Genomic DNA, 18,621 nt, shown 5'->3' on the forward strand with positions numbered 1-18,621 from the left:
GTAATGAGGGTGACTGAAATTAAATTCGAAACCAGTCAACTAGATAATATACCACTTAGTTTTTTATATTGACACAAGAAAATCGTTATTATAATTAACTAAACTTTTAACTGATATGAAATATTAAAAGTGTGTAATCAAGACTTATTTTTAAAAGCTGAAACTAAATAAATCATAATTTTTAGTACATTTCATACCTTATGCAATGACACTGCAAAAATATAAGCAGACAAGAATTAAATCCTGTGCTTACCTGTTCCTCTCAACAGCTGAGTGCATGTCAGCCAGAATGTGGAATGGACTGCGCTGCTGACTGCCAGCTGAGGACGGAGGGACAACAGCCTCCAGGATGTACACACCACCTGGGTGAAGCTGGGACGACGAAGAAGTGGACGGAACAACAGGAAGAAGAGGGATGGGAGCAACTCCTCCTCCTCCCAAAACGCCCTTGGATGAGGTGGCCTGACCAGAAGAATGGTGGCAACACGAACCAGAACTGGAACCAGGAGGTACAGCACTACCTGAATGATTCTGGCGATCCAGAATCACTGTAAGCCCAGATGAATTTATGGACATGGAAGAGTTTGAAAGAGAGTCTGCTCCCCCAGCAGAAATGTTGCTGTCCCACGTTGAAAGGTCTGCACCACCTCCACTCAAATGACTGTGTTGTTGCCTGGAAATCATAAAATAAGAAGCAGAAATTGAAGTCCATCTGTTTTTACAAATTCAACATACATAATACTTGAACTGTAGCAGAACATGAATGATGTACTGTGTAAATCAGGTGTAGGCAAAAGGCAGTCAAAATAATTACATTTCATGTAAAAATATTCTGTACCACTAAATAATTTTTAAGTATATTAGCATGAAATCATTGAGCTGCAATAACAATGAATGTTGTCTAAACTGGTAAAATAATTTGTATTGGATATGAAGATAAGCTTTGTCAGTGCCTACATTAGTCACAGGAAAATTACAGTCCAAAATATTTAGATTAAAATGAAGACTAGTGGTATGTGCTGCAAATCCTTCAAATAAAAGTTTTCCAGATTTATTTTCCAGAAAGATCACCAGACATTTTGAAAGTTATTTACTTCGATCATAATGCATATGTAACATTTAAATGAAGTGTAACCCTGTCAAAAATATCTCTTTTAAAAAGCTTCCCTCTTAATGTTTTTATGCCAAATACTTTTTCTTGAACACATTCATCTTCAGTTCTTTGAGTTCTCCCTACAAAAAATGATATGCTTGGCAGCAATCACAGATCCAATCGATTAAACCAAAGGAATAATATTAAATTAATTTGATGTAGTTTAAAGACGCAACTAAAATAGGACACATGACTCAAGTATTTATGCATCTTCCATATTACTGCACTAATCCTAGGAAAATTAGAGAATTACACATGTAAGTATCTACACCGCTCGTCATTATATATCTGAAAAAGACTTACACCACACCACTTCATTAATTTAATAACTGTAAAAATATTTCATTTTTAATAACAATACTGTTATCTTACGTAAGTTTTGCAGTTTTCAGTAACATATATTATGTATACTGTATAGCCGTTACTCAGTAAATTATAGCAATTAAGATCTAATTTAAGATATCCTCTACGTCTCCTTACATAAAACCCCAAAAGGTTTCACTTTCAGATTATCAATATAGCATTAATGTGTGTAATTAGTGACAAATAGCCTACTCACATAACTATAATAATACTTCATTTTTAATGGTAATAATGTCATCAAACATTCTTAAGTTCTGTAGTTCTTAATATCCAATACACAACTGCACTCAGAAAACTATAGACCAGAGAATCAGACCTGTAAGTCTTGAAGTTTTTATACATTGTCAAAAAATTACACAAATGAAGATCGACATATTGGCATTACGATGTCAGAGAATCTGAGCCATCTGAACTCTAAATATGTCAGCAATCCTGCAGGTCATGGTCTTTGTGTAATATTGTTTATTGTAATGTGTTTTTTTGTTTTATTCTGAAGTGCCATTAAGTTAGTTCTCAAAACAATGAAAGTTCTGAATGAAATTACAACAGGAAGTTTGGTGATTTAATGTCGTAAATAGTGTTTTAGTGTGATGAAAATGTGTTTAGGGGATAACAGATATAGAGATCAGTTAGGAAGTTATAAAATTGAAAAAAGATGTTGGGAAATTAAAAAGTGGCTAGTTAATAAATATAGTTACCGATTGAAGTTTATTGTAAAGAAGTAAATCTTAGAAAGTGATGTAGTGAAGTTTATGAAAGATGATCTTAGTGATAGTATTTACAATTTTCTATAGTTTTTTCTGAGTGTTGATTGTGGTTAAGAAATGATTGATCAAACTAAAGTGAAATAGATACTCATGTCATGATTCAATAAGATTATGACATGTATTAGGTAGAAAAAAGATCCCAATGAGTATAACCGGGTGAAGTGTTACGAGTTAGATGTAATGTAGAAAGATGGAATTATATATAAATTTAGTTAGCAAGATTAGAATGCTGAAAGGAACGTACGTGTGGAATGAACAGATGGTGAACATTTAAAATCAATAAGAAGAAATTGACTGTTTGCAGTTAAGTTAATAGCGAGAGTAGATGAATTATGAGTTTAACAGGCTGTCAGGATTGCATGCTAATTGTAGGTATATGTAATAGAAAGTTATGGTGAAACCCGTATACATAAGTTGTGGTACACCATAACTAATATAAATGTTGATGACAAATAAATATCTATCTAGTTCTCAAAACTGACGAAAGATGGATTTTGGAAAATAGGAAAATTATGTAGAAAAGCTAATGCTTCACTGAAAGTTACTACTTTTCTGAAAATCCTTGGATGCCAAGCTTCAAAATGATGGGTCATTCATTAAAATCCCTTCAGCCGTTTTCCCGTAATTTCCATTACCAGTTCAAATTATATACATAGATGTTCTTGTGTCAATGTACAAAGCATTAAAATGTAATAAAACGTAAATGAACACTGTCCAGATCAGCTGTAAACAAATGATTTAGATTTCATATGATGTTCTGTATCAATAATCTAATTTTAGGCATATCAGCATATAAAGTGTTTATTTTCTCTTCACCATATCATACAAGCATCTGATCATGAATCAAAGACAGAAAATAATGTTTCAATATCTTTATGAGTAGTTAAAATGTTTATTTGTGCTTAAATATTCATCCTCTTCTTTTCTCTTTCCTAAGTGTTTATCTCCTAGGACAACAAACTACTGACACCATGGGTTACTTTGATATTTTAAACATTATTTCCACAGTATGAAGGTGAATCTAATACATTAGACTACACTAGATGGCAGTTCGGAAGGCGGTTGGCTGCTATATGCGCCGTAGCATTTCTAGTATGTGACGTCACAAGCTTGTACAGTAGAACAAATCGGAATCTGTCTGTAACAAGTACTTCACGAGTTCGTTTGTTTACGTGTTAGTGTTTCAATACATTGAATAAGTAAAACTAACATTTACTTGTGTATGTAAGATAAATAAATGGAAGAAGAGAGTGTAAAAAGATAAATACTTCACAGACAGGCGTGGAAAATATTGTTTGAGGTGTATAATTATTTTAAAAACATTGACGAGCAGAGAACCGTGCAAAGAATTTTGTTAGTGAAGGAAAGAGTTTATGTTTGATATCATGTTTATAGTAACCAATGGCTAAGGTCATTATTGTCTTTTGATAATTTAAATTCCCTCCTGCGCTATTTCTATTGCATATGCACATGAAGTATGATGTGGCAATGTTGTACGCTGCCTTGCTCTCTCTATCTGTCTCTCTTGACACAAACGCTAGCAGACTACTGCCTTCCAAATTGCCGTTGACTCTAGGATAACTGAGAAACACTGTCCTTATGCATCATAAATTCAACTTTAACATTTCCTAGGATTTGAACCAATTACTCACATGAAGAGCTGACATGCTAGTTGCTTGGCCATGAATATTAAGTATTAAAGATTGCATTTAGGAATTGAAATGCAAAATACTGGACACCTGTTCCTACTGTCTATACTTTAACATCTCAATTTTTTTATATACCAGTACATCAATGTTTCTTTTTCAATTATAAGACACACTCTTATGAAGAACTGTACTTATTTATTTGGAACCATCCAGAAATATCCACCATTTTCAAACTGACAGACATATGACACATTAGCATGGGAATGTAAAGTTACGGAATTTTGACGAAACTCCTCGTCAAGAACATAAAAATAAATAGAGTGAAGGTATGTTTAAACACAACCTATCACTCATGTATGATTTCAAGATTTTATGTCATAAATCATTCATCAATATACAGAGTGTTTGGAACTTAAATTCCCAACAATGCAGGGATGTATTCCTTGATTCATTCTACAGCGATATAATCTAGCAAACCCCATATACTAAATTTAACCATTAACAAGATAATAGGGAGAAAGGAACTGGCCACCCAACTCCATTATTTCCTGGCCTAGTTGCCTCATGAGTGATGCCTTGATGGTGTCACAAGTTCAGACCTGTCTTCGAATAGTTGACTAACAACAACAAGATAATGGCTTGCAAATATCCAGCTCTTCTTGTGGCACCAAGCACTACGAACATTAGACTATGTGAAGCGCTCCACTAATAGTGATCAGAGACATCCCCTAGAGACAGTCATTGAGCATGTAACCACCACTGTGCAGTACAGTCTGTTGTTGTATTGTGCAGGGCTATCAGTGCTTGGTGATTGTGAAAATGCCGTTCATGTATTCTCATCAAGAATAAGCTGATATTGTGTTCATTTATGGAGTGTGTGATGTTAATGCTGCTGCTGCTGCACGAGAATATTGGATATGGTTTCCAGATCAAAAGCAGCAAGATCCAGGAGTATTTACATGTACATATCGTCATTTAGCTGAACGTGGAAATATTCCAAGCCTACATTACAACACAAAGAATTGAAGACTTAAGGCCTGCAGTTATTGACATCATAAATGAAATTCCACGGATAAGCACACATCAGATTGTTGCATGCCTTGGAGTTCATAATTCTACAGTTGGCACATACTACAAGATGAGGGTATGTATCCATATCATGATAACCTTGTGCAGAACCTAAACCGCGGAGATCCTCCTCGTTGCCTGACATTCTGTAAATGGATGATAGCCCATCCACAATTAATCAGCAACATTCTTTTCACAGATGAGGCAACCTTCATCAGGGATGGAATGTTCAATTCACAGAATGCGCACACTTGGGCATTGTAGAATCCATATCAGGGTAGAATGAGGAACTTCCAGCAAAGATTTAAAGTAAATGTGTGGTATGGGACGCTCAATGATCAACTGTTTGGGCCTTTTGTTATTGATGGGACTCTGATGGGGGCACGATATGAAGCGTTTCTGACAAACGACTTACCACTCTTATTAGAGGACATCCCCTTGGCAGTGAGACATACCATGTACTTTCAACACGATAGTGAACAGCTCTATTTCATCCAATGAGTGAGGGAATGTCTAAACCAACAATATCCAAATCATTGGATAGGTTGTGATGAATCTCATGCCTGGCCTCCAATGTCTCCAGATCTGACGTTGCTGGATTATTACTTGTGGGGTTACATGAAAACAATGGTACAGTAGAACTTGGTTATAGCGACCTCGTTTTGTGAGACACCTCGCCTATAACGTCAAAATTCTGTGGTCCCAACTAATTTCCCATAAGACATATGCTTTTCTACCTTGCTTAATACGACAAACATATATGCGTCTACCTCGCATATAACGTCATTTTTCTAAGAACCAGAGTATTTTAAGAAATATTTTGCTGAAATATGGCAAATCCTTTACTGTTCCCTTCTATCATAGACCTCTGGAATGCAGGCAGATTCCCCATCCCATTGTAACCTGCCCGAATTCATGCGGTATTAGATCAGTTTCGACAGGAAGTTTTCACTAAGTGCACGCATTTTAACGCAGTATGGCCACTAAAAGAAGTGAGTGACACTTTAGAAGCCATTAGAATTGTGAACATTTCTATGAAGCTAGAGGAGGGAGTATGAAGCTAGGAGAAGGAGCAGTGAAATTGCAACTGAAATAGTGAACATAGAATTTAATAGGAAAGAGTATATTGGACAAGTAGGAGACAACAGAGTAAAATGACTGATTACTTCACTCCTCAGTAAATAAGTTTGGTGAGTAATCAACAAACTGTTTTAATACAGAATACTGTATTTATAATAATTGTATGTGTATTTTATTGTGTTTATGGTATGCTTAAAAGTGAATACATAAATCTAAAATATAAGCCTAATTATGTTTATTATTGACGTTTGAGATGAGCAGGACATGTAGCACGTATGGGCGAATCCAGAAATGCATATAGGGTGTTAGTTGGGAGGCCGGAGGGAAAAAGACCTTTGGGGAGGCTGAGACGTACGTGGGAAGATAATATTAAAATGGATTTGAGGGAGGTGGGATATGATGGTAGAGACTGGATTAATCTTGCTCAGGATAGGGACCAATGGCAGGCTTATGTGAGGGCGGCAATGAACCTCCGGCTTTCTTAAAAGCCAGTAAGTAAGTAAGTATGTTTATTATTTTTCATTTTCCACCTCACTAGACTGATAATATGAATCTCGGTTACTACGACACTCGTTTATAACAACATAATTTTCAAGGTCCCTTGGATGTCGTTATAACCAAGTTCTACTGTATATGAAACAGAAGTTGAACTCAGGCACAATTACTGGGACACATTAATGGTGTTGCAGACCACATAAGACATCATCCTGCCACTATTGCAAATGCCACGCATTCACTATTATGTATGGCTATGTGGTGTAGGAATGCTCAAGGAGCACATTTCGAGTCCCACCTGTACTAACAACACACAGATTCGCCTGTTAGTTTCATACAATGCAATTTCTATTTTCTTTTTTTTTTTTGTGTGTGTCTTATAATGTAACAAATTGTTGGAACCTTATGAAGAGGGAAGTGAGGAGGGTGGACTTGGCTAATCAGGCCCTCCAGATTTCACCGAAATTCACCACAATGATTAAATGAGAAGCTTATTTTCAAAACAACCCTTGTCCATTCCAATAACTTTGTGGGAAATCACGAAAAATGTTTTTAGGTCTAAAATATCTTACCAGTTTTGCAAGAGACATGAAACCAAAGAGATTGGGTGCATTTAGAATCAAATGGAAATATGAGAATCTTTTACTCCAAAGCTGTAACAAAAATTTTGTAGCAATTTTTGCTGTTAATAAGAGTAAGCTTGAATCCAATAGTCACTTTTAACCGAAGATTTTAGTGGTTTAGAGGACGTTCTGAAGCTAAATAATGACAGTTGTATGTAAAGTTATACAGAGCTTTCATTTCAAAACTTTCCAGTCTAAATAACTAATTATTTAAATTGAACTCAATTTAAACAAAAAAACACGTCAATTTAGACATTGAGGGGGAAGTTTTAAACCGGACATAATTACATTTTAGATTTCACCCCTCACCCCCAGCCACCCCACTTTGAAAATTCAAATGGCATTCTTATATTTTTATACTTGGCTGCAAAAGAGTATCTGTCGGATACAGGGGGGAGAGCCATTAATCCTTCCTATTGAAAGCTTAAAGGAACCAACCTGGACAAATACCCAATGTCCCATCCCTACCTTCCCGTGGTGCAGCTGTTAGTAAGCATAATTTTACGAGCTGAACTAAAGGGAGGGGCTACTCATCCATTAGCACTGGTCAGCTTGATGAGTTAATGACTGAATTTGGTATAATTTTCCTCTATCCAATACCTAATTCCCTCTTTACCCTTTCCTATCCAGTCCTCTGACTGAACTCTTACTTTCTTCAAATCGCAACGGCATTAGAGCATTCGAGGCCTAGGGGTTCATTTCCCTTTCCTTCCTCCTCTTTCTACTTTTCTGTTCCTAGTGCTGACCTGCTATGGCACTAAAATCGTCCTCCAGTGGCTTAAGGAGGGAAAGCTGGTGATCAACAAGCCCTCCCAGCTAGGTCCAATGGACCCGTCGACCAACAGCAGGTGTGGTCCTCCAGACATTCTGGGGGTTGTGTGTGAATGAAGTAGCCACCAAAACGTTAAAATATGGTGTTCACTTAAATCGGCTACAACTTGCCATTTAACTGCATATTGGAGTGCAAGAGGTCAAATGACTTTATTGTCAAACGCCTGGCATTAGAAAACAACAACAACATATTTTTATACTTAAATATGAAAGAGCATTCAATTGTTTATACACCTCATTAATTTGTTTTCACATCTTTTGTTTTCTATTGTCGCCTGGCAATCTGTATTTTTGTTATTATCAATTGTTTGTCAGCAGCGTTTCTCAAACTATGGTCCATGGACCACCTGTGGTCCTCGAGGTCTGCCCTTGTGGTCCTTCAAAAAAGACAGAAAAAAAAATAAAATTCAGACGAACTGCGTATCACACTATAGCTGAAAATCTCAGAGATTGGAAATGACACATGGCAATCACCTTTCACTTTTTCACTTTCACTTTCACTTAATGCTAATATAAAAATAAATTGAATTAAATTAATTTTAATTAATTAATTCTATTTTAAAATATAAGTATATTGGTATTAAAATATGCTACAAAAATGATAAATTTGATTTCTAAGCGAACAAGAGTAAAGTGGTCCACAGAACTGTTCTGACTTAAAAAAGTGGTCCTCACTTCAAAAAAGTTTGAGAAACGCTGGATTGTAGAATGAAAATACAGCTTATTTCGTGTAATTTCCTAAATTTAACCATTAATGGCCGGTTTGTCCATGTAATGTTAGAACACTTAACGACTGTTAAACCTTCAACAGTTTGTTAAATACAGTTTTTCCATTTGTCCAACACCAGTTTGGCTTAACAGATTCTTAACCGTTTGTTAACTTTAAATGTAGGATTTCAGGCCGTTAACTCATTTAACAAACAGTTAAACTAGGCGGATAACACCACAGCTGTTCAGACAAAAGTTGTGAAAATAACATGTTATGTTTCTCTTTGAGGAATGTTTAGAGTAAGGACCGGTTTCACCAAGCTTCAGTAAATCAGTCCAAATGAAACATTAACTAGTACTGAACATTAAAATATTTACACGAATACGTTTATATGTGCGCTGTCTCCGTAGACTTCAACCGAGCAGCTATATGTGCCTCGTCACGTTAGTTACGTCATGACTTTCCGATGGAGCAGTCAGTAGCGAGTTGGCTTGCCATCCCAAAGGACCGTGTTCGATTCTCGGTGACAACTTTTTTTTTTATTAATGTAACTAATTTTTATACATGTTACCTTTCTTCATTTTTTTAATTTTGTGTAGTGGAATGAATTATTTCGCAACTCTGGCTCCAGTAGGAGAATTTAAAAAACTCTTGGGAGATCAATTTTCTTCCCGAAATAAAACAAAGATAAACAAATTAAAGAAAATAAAAGAAATACACATGTGGATCTAATACATTGTTCACATGCCACCGGAGTCTTTCACTGCCTGGCATTTTCGGGGCATTGAGTCCACCAGATCGCGGAAATAGTTCTGGTCCTTAGCAAAATCTTCCCAGGTAGCCAGAACTTGATCCCAGAATTGATCTGGATTTTGAGGTGGGATGTCTCGATATTTGACAATCCTCCTCTTTTTCATGCTTTTCCGTGAACAGTCTTTGAACGTTTATGGCGGTATGCGCGGGGTGATTATCCTGCTGGAAAATTAAATTTCCATCAGAAAGAAAACGATTATAAATTCCAAGAATCCAGCTCTTTCGCTTCTGTTTTAAAGCCAGTGCAAACATATCTTATCGCTAGCTATAATATAATTCTAATAAATGAAAGTTAATATACCAATTAAGTTTTGTTATGTTTCAAATGCACATTGTGTATTAATTTACTAATATTTCTTAGGTACCGGTATGTAGTTATAATAATCACTTTCATGTCTTAAAATAAAACCCAGTTGTATGTTACCTAGTTGACTAGTTTCAGCTTTGTCTCAGCCGTTTTTATGATATTCTAACCTATGATCAGTTTCTTCTAAAATTTTGAGTACCGGTACCACGATCTTCGTGACGCGGTATCTTTTGTGAATTTTTTTGTCATTCAAATTTTCAAAATGATCGGTTTTTAAATGGTTAACATTATCTCCATTTGACTCTTAATTTTTGAGCAGTTCCAGATATAACAATTCTGCGTCGAAACGTTCCGCCATTTTATATTGCAACTAATGAATAATTAAAAATTTAAAGAAGGAAATTTCTATCACTAAATTTAATGATAGTTTTACTGGTTCGTGAGGCTAAAGATGCTTGGTGAGATATAAAAATGATTTAATGAACCAGTAAATACATTAATGAATCATTAAAACCTTAATGAAGCTTTGTGAAACCAGCCATAAGACTGGTAATATATAATTTAAAAGATATTTTGGAATATTAATATAGGGAAGATAATCTTTATAAGTCATACTGACGCTTATTTCGATGCTGAGCTATTACCCATTTAATATTGAGGAAATGTGCGATCTCAACGTGGCAAGAAATTGAAGTCAGATTTGAATATCCTACAAACAGAAATAGGCCACTTGTTCCAATTCACCAGCTACTATTAACTCTAGATTCTATGTCACTGGCTCTTCAACTATAGCCGATGTCAATAGTGCTTCAAAATACGCAGTGAGTAAATAATAAAATGTTTCAGCAGCAATTGCTTCTTTAGGACGAAATTACATATAATTTATACATGGACCTGAATTAGAGAATTTTATATGGTACAGAATTCTCCCCGGGGTTTTGTGTACAGTTGACTACACACACATTCATGTAATTATTATCACCTGGTGGTCATAATGCTGAGATTTTTCTAAACAGAAATTCATACTTAGCATTATAAAATATAACCATACTTATAATAATTATTATTATTCAATAGTAGTCAATGCAACTTTCATTTATCAACTCTCTGTACTGTATGAATCATGGCTACTGTAACATGTTACGATTTTAGACATGTTTTATGACTTACTCTACAGTACAGAATTTAAATAATAATATCAGCCAATAAGAAGTTGTCTTACATATGCAAAATCATTACCAACTGCTGTTGAGTAGTTAGAATAGTATTAACGACAGTTAAAGTTAAGTGTTGGTTATTTTAAACAAAATTATGTTGGAAAAATGAAAAAAATCTTAACAAAACGTTAAAAATAAACCAGCTGTTAATTTAACATTTGTTAAGCCAAATTAAACATTACTTGGAAAAACTGGCCATAAGGATGATTTATGTTCTCTCTTGAAGATATACACCATTTTAAAATAATTTAATATACAAACATAACTATTACATGAAATGCTCAGTAAATCTTTGTAGCTTTATTCTCTTCAGCTCGATTCAACAATAACAACAATACAGGTTGCCAGGCGACAATAGAGAACAAAAGATACGAAAACAAATGAATGAGGTGTATAAACAATTGCATGCTCTTTCATATTTAAGTATAAAAATATACGGATGTAATTTGAAATTTCAAAGTGGGGGAGACTGGGGGTGGGAGGTGAAATCTAAAATTCAATTAAGCTTGGTTTCAGACTTTCCCCTCAATATCTAAATTGACCATTTGACCAGCTATTTCACCATGAAGATTTTAATTGAAAAGCACAGAGAATTTAATATTCCAACCCACTTAGCTTTTATTGATTTCATAAAAGCTTTTGATAGAGTTGATAGAAATAAACTTTTAGAGATTTTACGCTATGATAATGTGCCAAACCAAATCATTCTCTCCATTTATAATTTATATCAACAAAATGAAATTGCCATAAGAACTGAACGCGGAACTACTAGCTGGACTTCCATCAACCAAGGTGTTAGACAAGGGTGCGGTCTTTCCCCTCTGTTGTTTATTATATATATGAACCATATTTTATACATTTGGAGGCAAAGTCATCATGCTGGAATTCAAATTAATCGAAACACAGTTCTCAATACACTAATGTTTGCCGAAGATCAGGTTATTATCGCTAAAACAGAGGATGCTTTACAAAGAGCCATTTATAATTTGCAAATAATCGCCTCTGATTTCAATATGGAAATCTCAAAAGAGACAACAAAAGTCATGGCATTTTCGGGAGAGAACCCAATTCCAAGTAAGATCATGATAAATAATACTTTAATTGAACGTGTTAACTCATTTAACTATTTAGGTTATAACCTCTCTTACATCACTGATGAAGATATGTCAAATAAAATATCTAAATTTATAAAAATCACTGGCGTCATTAATGCCGTCTTCAAATCCTCCCATGTTCAGAAACATACAAGGCTAAAGGTATATAAAACACTAGCTCGACCGGTCCTCACTTACGGTAGCGAGGCATGGACAATCAGAAAAGCTGATGAGCAAAGGCTGACGACAGCGGAAATGAGGTTCATGAAACGAACAGCAGGATGCTCTTTGCTGGAACACCGTAAAAATGTGGACATATTGCAGGAACTCAAAATGGATCCTATAGTTAATTTTGTTCAACAATATCGACTTCAGTGGAAAAAACATGTCGAAAGGATGGATCGCACTAGATGGCCTAAACAGATTCTTACTTATGTACCAAGAGGAAAGAGGAAATTGGGAAGACCACGAAAGCGCTGGCATGAGACCGTAACAGATCCTGTAGGGTCTAATATGTGAGGGATATGATGATGATGATCTAAATTGACGTGTTTTTTGTTTAAATTGAATCAATTTAAATAATTGGTATTTAAACTGGAAGTTTTGAAATGAAAACTCTGTATATGCATGGACACAAAAAGCTTATTTTCATTATCAGATGAACAAGAGACATTTTGAAATTGAGTCCTCAAATATCAGTTCTACCAGGGTTTTTGAACCAATTAGAGACCGGAAAATTCCAATTAGCCTTAATAATAGTAATAGTAATAATAATAATAATAATAATAATAATAATAATAATAGTAATATTAATAGTAGTAGTAATAATAATAATAATAATAATGATAATGATGATGATAATAATAATAATAATAATGATAATGATGATGATGATAATAATAATAATAATAATAATAATAATAATAATAATAATAATAATAATAATAAGCCACCGGCAAAGCTCAATTGAATAAGACGCTTACTTTCCAATCCGGAGTTGCACTTGGGAGTGGATTCGATCCCCACTTGGGCTTATTACCTGGTTGGGTTTTTTTCCAAGGTTTTCTCCAACCGTAAGGCGAATGTCACGTAATCTATGGCGAATTCTCGACCTCATCTCGCCAAATACCAATTTCATCGAAGCTAAATAACCTAGTAGTTAATACAGCGTCGTTAAATAACCAAGTAAAATAATAATAATAATAATAATAATAATAATAATAACAACAACAACAACAACAACAATCGGCAGCAACACTGTCATCCAGACCTAAAAGTTCTGTAAAATCTCTTACCTTAAACGAATCAAATGGCAATAACAATAAACCTAAATATTCAGAATTCTAGAATACAAATTAAAACAAAATTTCTGTAATAATGTATAAGATTAAACATATAATATAAAAAACCACTTCTAATCTATTTTTTGTAATAGTATGGAGAATTAAACCATTTTCCTCTATTAACATCAAAACAATGCCTTTAATTAATTGTATGTATTCAAAATTCAATCGAGTTTCGGAACGTCAAATTTTAACAAAGCACAAAGACCATAAAGAAGTAAGAATTCATAACTGAAGGGTTCAGAACCACAGTGGGCCAAGCGCCATTTATTAAAAATGGAGAAAGCAAGGGTTAAAGTAAAGTGAATAATATAGTTTAATGAAGATTGACATATTTAGTTTTAATATGTATACTTTATATTACTTACTATATGTTTCCATTAAATTATGGTAATAACTCACTTTTAACCCTAGTTTTCTACAGTTTTAGTAAATGGCACTTGGCCCACTATAGTTCTGAACCCTTCAATTCAAGTAGTCTTTAAATCTTACACAGAATATGAGACATGCAATTCCAACACATAACAAAATTTCATACCTCAAAAGTGTTGTGAGAAGTTTGCCATTGGCCGCTGCAGCAGCAGCTGCTGCAATAGGCATGACACCTGTGTTAGCTGTTCCTGTTCCCTTTTCTGCAAATGTGTAACTCAACCAGTTTCCATGTTCATCTCGGAAGCAATGAACAGCTCCTTCAGATGTGTCATCATGAGATGTTGCTATATGGGTTCCAGTACCACTTCCTGCCATGACTGACGCCAGAGCTGCCAATGGGACAGAGGAAGACGTTGCAGAGGGAAGGTTCGTAGGAGCCAAAGAGTCACCACCACGGTTAGGTCTAGACCTGTGAAGGATATTAATGAATTAGTAATGTTATATTTTCAACTGTGATATATTATGTTCAAATGCATTCTTTATTACAATAGGGTCATTCATATCAAATCAACAAGACACTCAACCCGACCGACTCAGATTTATTTCAAAATTTGAGGGTTTGTTTGACCTGCCGCACTAACTAAAACTACCGAGTTTGTAAGATCATATCTTATCTTATCATCTTACCTTATCTTATCATCTGTTCTTATCTTATCTTATCATCTGATCTTATCATCTTATCTTATCTTATCATCTGATCTTATGTTATCTTATCATCGTATCTTATCTTATCATCTGATCTGATCTTATCTTATCATCTGATCTTATCTTATCATCTGATCTTATCTTATCATTTTACCTTATCTTATCATCTGATCTTATCTTAAGATAAGAACAGATGATAAGATAAGGTAAGATGATAAGATAAGATAAGATAAGATAAGATAAGATCAGATGATAAGATAAGATTATAAAATAAAATAAGATAATAAGATCAGATGATAAGATAAGATGATAAGATAAGATCAGATGATAAGATAAGATGATAAGATCAGATGATAAGATAAGATAAGATGATAAGATAAGATCAGATGATAAGAAAAAATCAGATAAGATAAGATCAGATAAGATCAGATGATAAGATAAGATTAGATAAGATGATAAGACAAGATAAGATAAGATCAGATGATAAGATAAGATGAGATGATAAGATAAGATCAGATGATAAGATAATATAAGATCAGATGATAAGATAAGGTAAGGTAAGATAAGATGATAAGATAAGATCAGATGATAAGATAAGATAAGATGATAAATAAGATAAGATGATAAGATAAGATCTGATAAGAAAAGATCAGATGATAAGATAAGACGATAATATAATATGATAAGATAAGATGATAAGATAAGATGATAAGATAAGATGATAAGATAAGATCAGATGATAAGTTAAGATAAGATCAGATGATAAGATAAGATGATAAGATAAGATCAGATGATAAGATAAAATCAGATAAGATCAGATGATAAGATAAGATTAGATAAGATGATAAGACAAGATAAGATCAGATGATAAGATAAGATGAGATGATAAGATAAGATCAGATGATAAGATAATATAAGATCATATGATAAGATAAGATAAGATGATAAGATAAGGTAAGGTAAGATAAGATGATAAGATAAGATCAGATGATAAGATAAGATGATAAATAAGATAAGATAAGATAAGATCTGATAAGATAAGATCAGATGATAAGATAAGACGATAATAAGATAAGATAAGATGATAAGATAAGATGATAAGATAAGATAAGATCAGATAAGATCAGATGATAAGATAAGATCAGATGATAAGTTAAGGTAAGATCAGATGATAAGATAAGATAAATGATAAGATAAGATCAGATGATGAGATAAGATGAGATGATAAGATAAGATAAGATGATGAGATAAGATGAGATGATAAGATAAGATGATATGATAAGATAAGATCAGATCAGATGATAAGATAAGATATGATAAGATAGTAAGATAAGATCAGATAAGAGAAGATCAGATGATAAGATAAGATGATAAGATAATATGATAAGATCAGATGATAAGATAAGATGATAAGATATTTCAGATAAGATAAGATCAGATGATAAGATAAGATGATAAGATAAGATCAGATGATAAGATAAGATGATAAGATAAGATAAGATCAGATGATAAGATAAGATGATAAGATAAAATAAGATCAGATGATAAGGTAAGATAATATGATAAGATAAGATCAGATGATGAGATAGATAAGATAAGATCAGATGATAAGATAAGATAAGGTAAGATAATAAGATAAGATAAGATCAGATGATAAGATAAGATAATATAAGATGATAATATAAGATAAGATAACATCAGATGATAAGATAAGATAAGATGATAATATAAGATCAGATAAGATAAGATCAGATCAGATGATAAGATAAGATAAGATCAGATGATAAGACAAGATAAGATGATAAGATAAGATCAGATGAGAAGATAAGATAAGATCAGATGATAAGATAAGATGATAATATATGATAAGATCAGATGATAAGATAAGATGATAAGATAAGATCAGATGATAAGATAAGATGATAAGATCAGATGATAAGATAAGATCAGATCAGATGATAAGATAAGATGGTAAGATAAGATAAGATCAGATAAGATAAGATAATATGATAAGATAAGATCAGGTGATAAGATAAGATAAGATAAGAAGATAAGATAAGATCAGATGATAAGATAAGATCAGATGATAAGATAAGATCAGATGATAAGATAAGATCAGATGATAAGATAAGATCAGATGATAAGATAACATAAGATCAGATGATAAGATAAGAAAAGATAAGATAAGATGATAAGATAAGATGATAAGATAAGCTAACATGATAAGATAAGATAAGATGATAAGATAAGATCAGATGATAAGATAAGATGATAAGATGATATGATAAGATAAGATAAGGTAAGATCAGATGATAAGATAAGATGAGAAGATAAGATCAGATAAGATAAGATCAGATAAGAAAGATAAGATAAGATAAGATTACTTCACAATCGTTAAAGAAACTTAAAACTTTTATATTGCAACACCAGTATGAAGGATAAAATCGTAATTTCTAAAATAATAATAAATTTTACTATTGTCTGAAACATTCAACAACTTTTATGCTACAACAAAGTAGAAATTTTAGATACAAAAATAAACTTCAGAATATTCATTTTTGAACATTTGCATCATTTCAGTTATTTAAGAAAGTTAGAACATATAACACTGGAAAGTCGTTCGAATTTTTATGTTTGCAATAAAAAATTACGATTCTTCTGCTGTAACAGAAAACTCACAAGACTTTATTTAAGCTGTAACAAAATCGAAGTAGGACTAAACTGCAATGATATGCAACAAAAATGTGACTTAACGTAGAGGACAAGTGAGTTCTGGATGGAAGATAGTCGTAAAACAAGAAGAGAAGCAGTCGCCTTATTCAAATTGGCAAATAGCGAGAACTGCATGAAAAGAGATCTCCATCATCTCAACATAACAGACTGTGAAAATAACTCCTGATATTATTATGATGAGGACCATCTTGTTCTGTACGACGATATGAATCAGTAATAAGAACAATCGTGAAAAGGGCCAATAGAATGCAATAGGAAATGCCAGAGAACATAAAGCTTACTTTTAGGAAACGAAAATATCATGTTTGAAATGTAGCAAAAATGATTACGGTAGTAAAAATGTACACCTCTAGGGCATACAGAACATATCTGTAAAATTATATAAATGGAATAACTGCCAGCATAAGAAGGAAAGCGTCCACACCTGTGGAGTAACGGTTAGTGCGTCTGGCTGCGAAACCAGGTGGCTCGAGTTCGATTCCTGGTCAGGGCAAGATACTTGGTTGAGGTTTTTTCCGGGGTTTTCTCTCAACCCAATATGAGCAAATGCTGGACCCAGGACTGATTTCACTGACATTATTACCTTCATCTCTTTCAGATGCTAAATAACCTAAGATACCTACTTAAAAAAATGAAGGAAAGAATATATTTGGAGAAATCGTCACAATACAGATGGGTCAAGAAACTTATACCGAGGAAAGAATTGGCTCAAAAACTAACAGAAAATATGGAATTGGAATTCGTTTGAGCAATAACTGAACGGAATATAATTTTCTTCTTCTTTTAAAGTAAGGGTGTAGATTTCAGCTGTAACACTTGGGTGCAAATGGCCCTTGTGCACCCCAAAAACTACAGATCAACCCACAAGACCGTAATGCGTTACTGGCTTTGCTATGCTACTGGGATTGATTTCCTCAGAAGATACGTTTGTTTCCCGAGATAACGATGCCTGATTGAGCTTAGATCTTGGCAATCCAGCGAAATGTGAAGTGATAACTCGGCCTCCATCTCACATTTCCTACAAGTTGAGTCATCATTAAGACCCATCATAATTATGTGGGTGCTTATTCAGATGACAGTGTGCAGTCAAAATTCCAGTTAACTATCTTAAAAATTCTCCTTTTCAATACCAGGAGTAGTTCAGTTGAGTCAGGTTTAGATTCTCAATAAGGAGTTTAGCCTGTTATATGACTGGTGTAGATCTACAGGCTCCTAGTAAACCTTTCATCAGGTTCTCCTTTAGGGCTTATTTGATTATATACAGGGCTCCGGGCCATATCATTGGACGGAAGTTTCTTG

At 33.7% G+C, this 18,621-nt stretch overlaps 2 protein-coding genes across 3 annotated transcripts in view; one reads left to right on the plus strand and one right to left on the minus strand.

Annotated features, from left to right (window-relative positions):
* LOC138711716 (uncharacterized) overlaps positions 1 to 404 on the plus strand; it is a 36,174-nt gene extending 35,770 nt beyond the window's left edge. The window contains exon 2 of one of the 2 annotated variants that reach the window (XR_011335432.1): positions 270 to 404. Coding sequence is in view for 1 of the 2 variants with exons in the window: in XM_069842873.1 (XP_069698974.1) it covers positions 270 to 313 (44 nt within the window). In the remaining variant the exon portion in view is untranslated. The remainder of the gene's footprint in view (positions 1 to 269) is intronic. The other variant, XM_069842873.1, reaches the window with a different exon arrangement.
* LOC138711727 (pecanex-like protein 1) overlaps positions 1 to 14,417 on the minus strand; it is a 165,111-nt gene extending 150,694 nt beyond the window's left edge. The window contains exons 1-2 of the mRNA XM_069842889.1: positions 14,051 to 14,417; positions 254 to 673 (exon numbers count right to left, since the gene is read on the minus strand). Coding sequence (XP_069698990.1) covers positions 254 to 673; positions 14,051 to 14,259 — 629 coding nt within the window. The 5' untranslated portion in view covers positions 14,260 to 14,417. The remainder of the gene's footprint in view (positions 1 to 253; positions 674 to 14,050) is intronic.
* Positions 14,418 to 18,621: the final 4,204 nt, after the last annotated feature.

This window comes from Periplaneta americana, chromosome 2, assembly GCF_040183065.1.
Source record: "Periplaneta americana isolate PAMFEO1 chromosome 2, P.americana_PAMFEO1_priV1, whole genome shotgun sequence".
NCBI lineage: Eukaryota > Metazoa > Arthropoda > Insecta > Blattodea > Blattidae > Periplaneta > Periplaneta americana.